The 12,623-nt window shown below is 48.9% G+C and overlaps 1 protein-coding gene across 1 annotated transcript in view; it reads left to right on the plus strand.

The window, feature by feature from the left end:
* The window catches only part of COLGALT2 (collagen beta(1-O)galactosyltransferase 2), a 33,947-nt gene that overhangs the window by 17,827 nt on the left and 3,497 nt on the right, over positions 1 to 12,623 (plus strand). The window contains exons 2-8 of the mRNA XM_010715838.3: positions 5,098 to 5,208; positions 5,774 to 5,891; positions 6,369 to 6,503; positions 8,312 to 8,516; positions 10,487 to 10,606; positions 10,723 to 10,799; positions 11,964 to 12,070. Coding sequence (XP_010714140.2) covers positions 5,098 to 5,208; positions 5,774 to 5,891; positions 6,369 to 6,503; positions 8,312 to 8,516; positions 10,487 to 10,606; positions 10,723 to 10,799; positions 11,964 to 12,070 — 873 coding nt within the window. The remainder of the gene's footprint in view (positions 1 to 5,097; positions 5,209 to 5,773; positions 5,892 to 6,368; positions 6,504 to 8,311; positions 8,517 to 10,486; positions 10,607 to 10,722; positions 10,800 to 11,963; positions 12,071 to 12,623) is intronic.

The raw sequence follows: 12,623 nt of genomic DNA on the forward strand, positions 1-12,623 counted from the left end.
GGCAGGGAGAGATGACTCTCCCTGTTACTTTATTTACTGCTTGTTTTGGGAAATCCAAGTTCAAGTTTGTATTTGACTCACATTAGGGCTCTGCTGCAGATCTTATTTTGTCAGTTATTTTTGACAGGGCTGAACTCGTGGCCAGAATAAGCACAGCCACCAGTCAGTGGGCTGCTGGGCACTGGGGGCTGTGTGCTCAGCCTGCCCTGAGAAGCAGGGTTGGCCAGGGGCAGTGGTAGGCTCTGCCTCCAAATCCTAACAACTGAAGGGGACTGAAGTCTTACAAAGTCTCTTGCTGTCTTCCTTAACTATGCATTCTTTAGCTGAGCTTAGGGTGTTAAATTTGTGTATAGTGCTCTGGTTGCAGAGTTAGCAATGTGTGGGGCTGGGCGTAGTGACATGTTCATCTCGTGCTCTGGGGTTTGAATTCCTAGTTATTTCCCCGTGGGTCAGGGACAGAAGCTATCAGGAACACAGAGAGCCCAGCTTCGAGAGCAGATGATCCTCTCAAAAGGATAGGTTCTGGCCCAGCTGGAGGGTTTGGGCACCTCTGCTAGCACAGCTGGTGGAACACAGCATGCACAAGGCGTGCAGTGGTCTGCACCTAACAGGGGGGACCTCTGCTGCCATTTGCTTTGCTGCGTAACTTCTCTCTGAGTGCTTTATGGCTGTTCTCTCCTTTGGAAGATGGCCAACGCTCGATTTTTGTTTCTATTCCAGCTGTTAAGAGGGATCTAACAGGCTTTCCGTTGGCTTTGGGCTGTTCTCTGGCTGAGTCCCTGGGGTAGAGGGCACGTGGCCAACTACAGCAACAGACGTCCTCTTTGCTGTATGTCATTCTCATTGCATCCCTGACTGTCAGCATCCTGACCACTGTCACCCATCTTGCTTCCCACCCAGGTGCCTCAGGTTGGCTCCCACTGGAGCGGATGGCTTGGCACCAGCTGCATTCAGCAGCCCAGGTCATTCTGCTGTATTACAGTACACTGCAGTGGGGGAAGAACCCCACACCCTCACATCTTGCAGCGCTCAGAACGTGGCCAAGAAGGAAAGGGATCCCTCTTACAGCTCCGGCATTTGCAGCCCAGCAGCTCTGCGCTCTGCAGACCTCGATCATGAAGTATTTGCTGCTGTTTGCTAATGGAGACGGTTGGAAACGTTAAATTCAGTAGGAAGATTAGTGCAGGTCTATGGCCTTGGGGTTTCCCACAAGTGGTGCTGCAGCGTGAGCTGGACTGCTGAGCAGCCAGAGGCACACAGCACTGGGGTTTGTCCTGTAGTACTTTTCCTACAGCAATGACGAAGGGTAAAAAATGGCAATAATTAAACCTCCTCTAACCTAGTGCCTGAGCTATAAATAACCTGTAAATAGCTGGGGAGGGCAGGCTGGGCTGTGAAGAAATGAAAAAGAGGATTTTTTTTTTTCTTCTTTCTTTTGGGGATGAAAAGAGGAGAGCCATCAGAGCCCACATTAACTGCCTTTTGCAAACATGGAGTGTGGAGATGTCAGGTTAAAAATACAAGTGCTCCATGAAATGTGGTTTGCCTTGTGCTGCTGCTCACGTGTTACTTAATTAAAGCAGTGGGAGCTCAACATTTTGCTTAATTTTCCACTATTCACGGTGCTTGAGTTTTTTGGGAGGGGGTTACTTTGCTCAGTGTGGACAATGAGGACTTGTGTCTGTGCTAAGAGTGCTGCTAAAGGCCAGAGTAAATACTGGAGTGGTTGTAGTCGTGCCCACGTAACCCCCTATGTGAACGTTCTCACTCAAACTTTTTTTTTTAATTTCACTTCTATTTATTGGAAATGGATTTAGGTCTGAGTGAAAAAAGCTGCCATGTAACTGGGCGTTCATCTGGAGGTCTGTTCTACTTTTATTACCCTTTTCTTGTTCTGCAGAGCAAGAGATGGATTTTTTTTCTTGCATTCCACCAGTCTTTCCTGGTTAAGTCACACAGGCTTTAGGTTGTAAAGTCGGCAGGAGACGGGTCCAAATATCAAACAGTGCAGCCAGCAGGAGCCGGAGGTGCTCGTCCCTCTGTGCCCAGCACCGGTGGGGCTGCACATCGAGTGCCGGATTCAGTTGTGGGCCCCTCACTGCAAGAAAGACATTGAGGCTGGAGCGTGTCCAGAGAAAGGCACGGAGCTGTGAGAGGTCTGGAGCACATGTCTGAATATTAGGAAAAGTTTCTTCTCCGAAAGAGCAGTGAGGCACTGGCACAGGCTGCCAGGGAGGTGGTGGGGTCACCATCCCTGAGGTGTTGGAGAGCCATGGTGATGTGGGCAGTGGCATGGTGGGATGGGCCGGAGTTGGACTTGGTGATCATAGATGTCTTTTCCAACCTTAATGTTGCTATGATTTTGCGTGTTGTAGTGCAAAAGTCATCGGTGTATCCTATACCTCTTTAGAGAAATTCAGTTTTTAAATCTACAACAGCTAATAGTTGCAGGCAGATATGTTGGCCTTGAATTTAGTTGTGTGCAAGAAATCTCTTGAAATTCTTCATGGAAGAACCCCTTTGCAATGATGCAGGCTGGGGGGAGCAAGGTCTTGGCTGAAGAGACTTTGGGGTCTGTGAGCTATGTTGGTAGCAAAGGCCAGCTGCAGCCTGGGCATGCTGAGCAGAAACTCAACCAGGAGGTTGGGGAAGGGTTTCTTCTTTTGCTAGGCAGTTGTTAGGCCACGTCTGCAATCCCACGTCTGGCTTTTAGCCCACTTTGACACAAGGAAGATGTGACCGAGTCACGGCAGACAGCCATGAGGATGGTGAGGATTGTCTCAACCTTTCCTGACTATCTTCACCCACTGAAAGGAAAGCCAGTTTTCCAGAACTGGGGATGTGTGCAAAGTGGACAACAAGCCATTGGTAGTGGTAGTTGCTGCAGCAGAGATGGCTTAGCATCTTCCAAATGGATTCAGAACATTCAGGGTCCAATGGGTCTGTCCATCCAGTAAGAGCACTGAAGCCTTAACAGTAATGTCCAGCCACTTCAGGTCCTGTGGATCATGTGTTACACCAGCAGTGGTTATAGCAGAATATCCTGTTGAGCCTCTTATGTCTTGAGAAGCTGTTGTTGCCAATGGGAAGTTGGGAAGTTCTGCTCATATTTTTATTTGCCTGTTTTCTTTGTAATCATTTAAAATAATAATTTAAAAAAAGTATTTGCCTGTGTTTTTTCCATCCAGTGATGTTGCAAGCACTGTAGTTGCTATTTCTTCTGGGGAAGTAAGTGGGCTGCAATGGTACAGGTATTCCAATAGCAGTGCTAATTTCTCTTGATGTGAAATGTGAATTGTCTCAAAACTAATAGTGATAATTGTTGTACTGTTGGTTTCTTTGTATGTGAGTTTTTTGTTTGTTTTTTTTTAGGCTTAAAGTTGGAAAAAACAATGATTTGCCAAACTACTAGTCATAGGGCATGTTTCATCCAGGGCGTGACAAATTGACAAGTTGTGTTGCCTTTGAGCACTTTGGGCTCAGAAATGCTGCTGGGTGGATAGTCCTGGAGGCAGCAGTCCTTTGTTTGTGCCAGAGCTTTGGCTCACTGATGTCTTCCAAAGGCTCTACTGGGCTGTGAATTTACCTTCCACATAACACCACTGTTACAGCCTGGGCAGTAAAATGGCATTTTCCTTTCAGCAGTGTCCTTGTGGACAGATGGAGAGATGCCTCCAGGTTCCCATTCCCATGCCCGACTTCTGGCCGGAGGCTGTCAGCTCTCAGAATCATGGAAGGTTGGAAAAGACCTCTAAGATCATCTAGTCCAACTGTCTGCCTGCCACCAATATTGCCCACTGACCATGTCCATAAGTACCACGTCTACACGTTTCTTGTATACTTCCAGGGATGGTCTTGTGGACTTGTTGGGAGAGCCTGCTCAGTGGGACCAGCTTAGCCATGGCAAAGAGCATGGTGTAAGCTGGGCTCCAACCTTCTTCAGGATGGCCCGTTGTCTCTGCTGGGTTTGTGTGACGCCTGATAGTGGCGTGGTCCTGCTGTGTGGCAGGAGCCCCTTGCTGTGGCTTCAGGGATGGCCACGAACAAAAAGCCATTTTCACAAAAAGCCATTTTCACGGTTCTCTGTGGTATCTGAGGAATGTTGGAGCTGTTGCTCAGTGCCTGCGCAGCTGGAGCGTAGGAGGGAAGTGGAACAAGACCAATGAAATGCATGGTTGAGGGAGGTCTGAGCGAGTCTGCTGAAATGGGGTTTGGGTGGGTGACCTGAAAAGTGTTTGCAATTCACAGAGCAGCCTGATTTAATCTGTTTTGCTCAGCAGCAAGCAGCAGTTTTTGTCTTGCTCAACATCCATGCCATGTAGGTTTGCTGCGGGGTCTGATGAGGAGCTTGGTCAAAAGCAATCCCAACATCATGGCTGACACCAACGCTGCTCTACTACACAGAGCAAGAGCAGATATTAAGAGCAGGAAACCAACATCCATTTGCTTGCTGCTTTCCTTATTTTTTGTTTTAATAAACAGGAATTGGCGTTCAACAAATAGGCTTCCTGTCCCTGAGTGATTGTGTTCTTCTGATGATTCTTTTTGTTAAATTTAACCCTGTGTTTGTACTCCCGAAGGAATAGGAAGGGAATGCCAGTTTTCAGCGGAGCTTCCAGAGCTGTGGTGGTGCAGGATGTGTCCTTCTGTGGGGCAGTGCTTTGCCTTCTGGCCAGGAGCAGTGAGCAGCCCTTCAGCTTAAGGGAATGTGCTGTGGGATCAATCACAGCTCTGTGAGCAGCTGGACTGAGGTCTCACTCCCAGGCCTCTGTGCTGGAGAGAAGCAGCTGGGAAGAGCATCAGCTTGGTCACATGCAACCCAAGGGCTGTCACAAGGCTCTGAGCATACAAGTTGGAGGAGACCTTTAAGGGGCATCTAGTCCAACTCCCCTGCACTGAACAGGGGTGCCCACAGCTTAGTCAGATTGCCTGTAAAAAAAAAAAAAATAGTTCTGCCTAGAGCAACTCATGTACCAGCTAGGATATGCGAAGGAACTGGAGCCCAACCTTCATGGCACCATCCTGGGCCAAACAGGCAGACACTGCTCCTGGTGCCTAAATCTTGTATGAACCAGGCTTCGTGCTCTTATTTTCCAGGGTGGCCACTGACCACAACGTTGATAACACCACTGCAATCCTTAGGGAGTGGCTGAAGAACGTGCAGAACCTCTACCATGACGTGGAGTGGAGGCCAATGGAAGACCCACAGTGAGTGCTGCAGCAGGGGCTGGCTCTTGGAAGCATAGCCTGCGTTCCCTAGGTGCTTTCCTGCTCTCCAACCAGGAGATGCATTCAGTCAACATGCATGTGGTTTTTCTTTGTGGGGTCTGCCCCATTGGGACTGTTTTGGTAGAGCACGTGAGATTGTCCTTCTTTATGTGCGAGAGAATATAGAAATCACAGCATCTTCCCATTGCTTCCACCAAAGCTCTGTCCCTGCTGTCAGCTACTCAGCAAGTTCTGAGCCAGAGAACGGCATCACCTTGCACAGGGACGTGTCCCACAATTTCCTTCAATCCCTGTTACGAAGGTTTTTGCTTTTGGACCTGATGCTCTGGGCCTGATGGGATCCTTCTGTTGTGCTTGTGGCTCCTTCGTTGTTAGGAAGTGCTGTGTGCTCTACATGTGCCAGCATGAAATTTGGAGCCATTTTCCCTCAGAAGCACTCTTCCACTCTTTTTTCCTCTCACAAATTGCCCGAGGCGACTCTGATGCTGTTTTCTTTGCAAAGAATGCAAGATGTCTGTGCTTTTTTGACTGCTTTCTTTGCTAGGTCTTACCCAGAAGAAATGGGACCGAAGCATTGGCCGAGTTCCCGTTTCACACACGTGATGAAGCTGAGGCAGGCTGCCCTGCGTGCTGCGCGGGAGAAGTGGTCAGACTATGTTCTGGTAAGGAAAACCTTGCATTTCTCTCTGTCCTCAGCCTAAAGCCATTCAGGCCATCCCTCTGGGCTGAGGGAGCAGAGGAGCAGAGCAGCTGTGCAGAGATGGGTGTCGGTGGTGGTGGTGGTCTTGAAGGCTCTGAACGAGGTGAAGGTGTGGGGCCTGTTTAAGAACTCTTCCTGCTCCTCTTCACAGAGTGTTCTGCCCTGAATTTTCAGCATTGTTGGCTCCCCATGCCCTGTGCTGGAGTAATTCTTTGCAGTCAGAGAGACAGCTCCGTGTCCTTCCCCATCTCCTGTCTCTGTCACAGGGGCAGCCACCCCTGGGCTTCCCTACAGCAGTCGTGTCCTGCAGTGTCAGACCCACCAGCTCAGTGCTTTTTGCCAGTAGCTCACACTTCTGGTTGCCATGTTCCTTGGCAAGCATCAGAGGAAGCATACGGTCTCATCTAATAACAAACTTATTTTCCTCTTCCTTCTCTAGTTTCTCGATACGGATAATTTGCTGACCAACCCAGAAACTCTGAACCTGCTGATAGCAGAAAACAAGACCTTGGTGGCACCGATGCTGGAGTCTCGCTTTCTGTATTCCAACTTCTGGTGTGGCATCACCCCCCAGGCAGGTGGCTGGGTGAATGGGGCATGGTGACTGCAAGCTGGGGCTTTCCTCACTTGAAAACACCACGTCTGAAGGGAGCTGTGCTGGATCTGAGGGATGCTGTTCCTATGCAGAAGTCTGGGGAAGCCGTACAAGTCCACTAGCTACATTTAAAAAAAATGTATATACCAACATACAGTCACACTAGTGTTGAATTGAGGTAGTTCCACGTGTTTGCATAACAGCCTTAAAACTGACAGTAGCTTATTTTGGATTAGCTGTTCTGTGTACTGACACTGCTCCAGGAGGAATCTGCTTTTCTTTCTACAGCTCCCCATTGCATGCAAGTTATTTTTCTCATGTGTGAGCAAGATTTATGCAGTAGGGTCACAGAGGAATCTCTGTGTGTGTGTGCTCAGGTGTATGTGTAAAAGACAGAAGTGCTAAGGCCAGAAATTAGAGTTTGGTGTTACCTTCTCATATACAACAGGAAGAATAGGATTTTAGTGTGAGAATCATTAATGCAGAGGGGCAAATCTGTTGCCACAGTCTGGGCAATCTCTACCCCATCTGTAAACTCAGTTCTCTGGAGGTGGGTTGGATATTAGGAAAAGTTTCTTCTCAGGAAAAGTGGTTGGCCGTTGGCACAGACTGCCCAAGGAATGATGGGGTCACCATCCGTGGGGGTATTCCAGAGCTGTGGAGATGCCACAGATGTCTGTTTGATAGCAGAGGTAGTAGTGAGGACTGACATAAGAGAATGGCAAACATGAGTGATACCTCCCCACAATGTTTTTCCATCTTCTAAAAATCACAGCTTGAGCTATTTGGGTATAAAAACAGCAGGAAAGGATCCTAAACTTCCCAAATTCTTGGGAGTTTCATGTAGAGATAAGATGTTTGTGAGGGGTGCTAGTTATTCCATGGGTTTTTTGGTGTTGTTTTACATTGGAAATAGTAACTTCATGGTGAAGGCATTTTCCTGTAGGTTTTTAAGGTTTACTGCTGACACAGCCAGGTTTTCCACTGATGTAAATCAGCATTTCTTCACTGACTGAAGTGGATCGCTGCCTGTGTGCACCAGCCCTGGCCCTGGGAGTCCCTCTCCAGTAGGAAGTTTCCACTGACACCAGCATTAGCTGCAAAAGGAAGAAGGAGAAAAAACCCAGCAGCAAATGCACCTTCCAGAATGTGGGGAGGAAGAAGCTGCTCTTGGACCTGCTGCTGCTGCATGTGGCTGCGCTCGCAGTCTTCATGCTGCTCTCAGCCTTTCTCTCCCTGGGGATGATGATGAGGGCTAAGCTCAGGAGCTGGGTGTGAAACCTACTTGCCCTGAGATGGAGAAGCAGGAGTTGTTGGACAGCCAGTGGATACTGAGAGGCGACTTGCCCTCCAGCCAGGGACGTGGCTTGTTTAAGTCACATTCAGAAATAACCTGTAGGTGTTATTGTGGCAGACATGGAGTGCCCTTCGTGGCTGCTGAGTGTGAACAGCGCTCCCAGGATCAGACCTGAACGTCTGAATGCAAAAAGAGCTTTGGAGAGAGCCAAGGGAACACCGTCCTGAGTTTGAAGTGCTCTTGATTTTGCAGTAGGAAGGTTTGAGTTTCCAATAGCTGCTAAAACAGAGAGAAGGTTGAGCTTTAACTTGTGGGATGGGAATTGTTTCTAAACGCTTGTCTGAACCTTCCCAATTAGGGAATGCTTAAAAATCTGTGAACTGGGCACTGATCCATCTCTGCTGGGGAGGGCAAAGAGTGAGGGCTTTTGCTGGGGAGCATCTTTGCAACAGATCTCTTGTAATGAGCTGCCTGCTTGTTGTGTTTGCAGGGCTATTACAAAAGGACCCTGGATTACCCCTTGATCCGGGAGTGGAAGAGGACGGGCTGTTTTGCTGTCCCGATGATCCATTCCACATTCCTCATTGACCTGAGGAAGGAGGCCTCCACCAAGCTGATGTTCTACCCGCCCCACCAGGACTACACCTGGAGCTTTGATGATATCATGGTCTTTGCCTTCTCCAGTCGCCAAGCAGGTACGCCTGGAGCCTTTGATGGGGAGGATTCACTAGCAGATGTGCAGAGCTGTGCTTGGAGTTCAGAGGCCAAAAAGCCATATGTTGACTCCAGTGGTCGGTTGGCAGCCCGCTCCCCTCCTCCACTGAGGGGTCTCTCAGGGTGAATGGGAGCTCTTACAGGGGCTTTCATTTATGTCACAGCATGGCAGCAGTGACCAAGGGTGAATGTTGTGAGAGTGGAAGGCGTCCTACGTTCTGTAGCTGGGGTGTCTACAGTCATCACTTCAGGAGGCTCCCTGAGCAAAAGGCAGGGCAGGAGGCTGCTGGTACCGAGTCTGTCTCTGAAAGAGGAGGATTTCAGCTCTACCTGAAATGCAGGGATGTGGGGGATGTTCCTGGTGCCTGAACACGGGTTCTGTCACTGCCCTACAAAGGCTGCCAGTAACACCAGCATCTACAGCTTTTTAATCACTTGTCACACTAATGGGTTTTTACTGTAAAAACAGATCGAGTGAGTGAGTCCCCCTCCCCATTTTGAGGTAGCTTTGCTTTTTTAAAGTAGCCTATATCCCAGAAGGAATAGAAATAGTGGCATGAATATATGCAGATTAGCCAAGTTTAAGCCAGTGGGAGATGAGAGCAGAGATCGGAGAGCCAGATAAGCTTAGCTGATTAGATCAGTGCCAAACCAATTAATGTCAGCAGGTAGGAATTTTTTATTCTGCCATTCACCTTAACTGCAGTTGACAACTGGATGTGCTTTGGCAAGCGTTGCAGCCAGCAATGTGCTTACAGAACTTCAAGAGGTGGGAACATGTGAGTCATTAGTGCAGACAGTTCTAGAAGACCAGGGATTAGGGGACTTGCACATGAAAGCATCTGCACTCCAGGTAGCGTCTGTCTGCTTTTGCTTTCTTTAGAGGGAGAGGAGTGGTTGTACTTGTTTTATTAAGTAGGAGAAGAAAGGGAGATGAGGCAGAAAATGCATATGACTCCAGTTTTACATTTTCTTTTAAATCTGCTTGGCCAGTCCTGGTGATTCAAGCAGTGTTTAGTAAATAAAAGAACCTTACCAGAGCTCAATGAAAACAACAAGTATTCTCCCTTCCTTGGATGTTTTTGAGCAGGTTGCATGATCACAGGTTGGAAAGGACCTCTCTGATCCCTAAGGCCAACCCCAGCCCACCCGCCTTGTGCCCAATGACCACATCCCTCAATGCCACATCTCCATGGGTCTGGAATCCCCCCAGGGACATTTGACCCCACTGCTCCCTGGGCAGCTGTGCCAGGGCCTGGACTTCGCATTTCCGAGACGGTTATCAGACTTTTTTTTGCTGACACAGGTGAAAATGTCTCATCTTTATTTCCCTGCCAAAGCAAACAGAAGTAGGAAGACGTCTGGTTGCAAAGTCCCTGCTGAATCCTTTGTAGCTGCACTGATAATCTGGGCTTTGCAGCTCTATCCTGTGTGACCCCAGGCAGGATCTCACGTCACCCAGAGGAACAACAAGGCATCCAGCAGGACTGCTTCTTTCTGCCTGACCTTCACCTCTTGCAGCTTGCATCAGGCACTGCTTTTGCTAAAGGTCCATTCTGCCCTCTTCTGTAGGATCACTTTGAATGCAAAGGCTAAAAAAGGCCCCTTTCTCTGGTCTCAGCCTCTCCTAGAGAAATCTTGACTGTGGTTAAAAACACCTGCTGCTAGGGAGTGAGTAGATATTGGTTTCATTGCAGAGGCCAGATTCTGCCAGCCAACAAAACAGAAGATGACACAGTGATGTTCACAGGCTCATAACATGTACTGATTGAATTGGAAGGCCACAGGGATCGCTGAGCTGCACACAGCACCAGGCAGCCCCAGCCCCTGTGGATGAGAGCAGTGCCCACAGAGCTGTGTCCAGCTCCCTGGGGTTGTGGCTGCGCATCAACAGAGCAGTGAAATCTGCCCATAAAACACCCGGCTCTCCTTTCTCTTCTGCAATCCTCAGGAATTCAGATGTTCATCTGCAACCGCGAGCACTACGGTTTCCTTCCCATGCCCCTGAAGTCGCACCAGACGCTGCAAGAAGAGACAGAGAACTTTGTGCACACACTGATTGAGGCTATGAGTAAGTGGCTGTGCCCTTCTGTGTTGGAGCCCCCAGTGAAGGTTGGCAAACATCTTCAGTTATATCAATCAAGCGTGTACATCCAGGTGATGGTTGGGATCTCCCCTCTCTTTCAGTCGATCGTCCTCCCATTGAGCCTTCTCAGTACGTCTCCGTTCCTCCAAAGCACCCTGACAAGATGGGATTTGATGAAGTAAGGAACCTATTTTGCTGTCATTGCTTTCCCATCCATTACGTACTCCTCGTAGCTGAGCTTCCAGATGTTTTCCTTGGAGTATAATATGTTTTTACATCATTAGTTCTTTCCCAGTCGCTCCCTTTCGGACTCAAACTTTATGCATGGAGAAAGCAGCAGCCCTTATTGGGGAGAAGCTGTGCTGGGTGGCCACGCAGGTCTGTGAGCACTTGTGCTGATCCCTGTGTTTTGTGTCAAAAAAACTGTCTTTTGGGAAACCTCTCCTGCTTTTGAGTGACAGAAGGGAATGATTTCTTCAGTTTTGTTGCTCATTCTGCTACATCTGTTTACACAGCTCACATAGAGAAGTGGGAGCCCAGCTTGGCTGTGTGTCTGTGTTTGCAGCACAGCTGGTGTAGGTTTTTTCCACATTGCCCTTTGTGGCTGTGCTGTATTTATCCAGTTTATTATTTTTGTGTTTGTACTGAGCTGGAATTCCATCTGCTTCTTACTGGGATGAGGTTTTCTCCACGACATACAAAGCTGCACTTGTACGTGTCTGCCTGGGGCTGAAAAATATCCTCCCCTTTTGCTGTTTACCTACAAGCGAGGACTTCAGCCCTCCACCAAGGAGTCTGTGTCCTCCAGGTTTGGGCTGAGCCCTGCCCAGACATCTCTGCTCCAGGTCTTGGCTATCTGCTCTGGCCAGGGGAGCAGTGGAATTTCAGTGCCTGAAGTAATTACAAAAATCCTCTCTTTACAGTGTCCTTGTGCTTGGCTGGTGGCCCTGCTGGTCATCCTAAATATGAGCAGTTGCATCTTAGTGGAGAGACATGTGGGTCAGTGTTGAGCTGGAGCTGACCATTGTACCCTGTGTTAAATCAAAATCAAAGCATCCTGTGTCTTTATACAACACAGGCTTGGTCTCTTTGCAGCTTTTCATCCTGGAAAAGCAATGTTCCCCTGTTCTGTACAAACTGGTTTTAGACAGAGAACAAGCCTCTCACCTTCCCCTTCAAAATCAGCCCCAGTTTGGGGACAAATACCAAAGTCTGGAACAAAAACAGACGTGATATTTTTATGAGCTCTGTTCTTCCTATGGGGCTGCTGGAAAAAGGATGGATCAAGACTCCCTGTGCTTCCTCCCAAAGCATAAGGCTGATGTCTTTCTCTTCAACCCAGATTTTCATGATCAATCTGAAGCGTCGGAAGGACAGGCGGGACCGGATGCTGCGGACGCTCTATGAGCAGGAGATTGCAGTCAAGATCGTGGAGGCTGTGGATGGAAAGTGAGTTCAAATGGCCCTCTGGTACTTGGAGGGAGGTTATAAGCAGGAGGACCAACTTCGTACATGATCTGATTGAAATTGGAGAAGGGAGGATGGATTTAGGCTAAAAGAGGGGAGATTTACGGTCAATATTAAGGGGAAATTTTTTACTTAGAGGTGGTCGGGTGCTGGCACTGGTGCAGAGAGCTGGGGGTGCCCATTCCTGGGGGTGCCCTTGGCTATGGATGGGGCCCTGGGCAGCCTGAGCTGAGGAAGGGATTGGGGGATCCCTTCCTTTGGCAAGGGTTGGAAGGGACCTCAAGGGTGATGAATCTCCAACCCCCTGCCACGTGCAGGGCCACCAACCTCCACATTTAGATCAGGCTGCCCAGGGCCCCATCCAACCTGGCCTTGAACACCTCCAGGGATGGACGGGGCATCCACAGCCTCTCTGGGCAGCTGTTCCAGCACCTCATCACTCTCATAGCAAAGAACTTCCCCCTGACATCCAACCTCAATCTGCCCTCCCTCAACTTCAAACCATTTCCCCTTGCTGTGCAGTTACCAACCCTTT

The sequence above is a fragment of the Meleagris gallopavo genome, chromosome 10, assembly GCF_905368555.1.
Source record: "Meleagris gallopavo chromosome 10, MGAL_WU_HG_1.1, whole genome shotgun sequence".
NCBI lineage: Eukaryota > Metazoa > Chordata > Aves > Galliformes > Phasianidae > Meleagris > Meleagris gallopavo.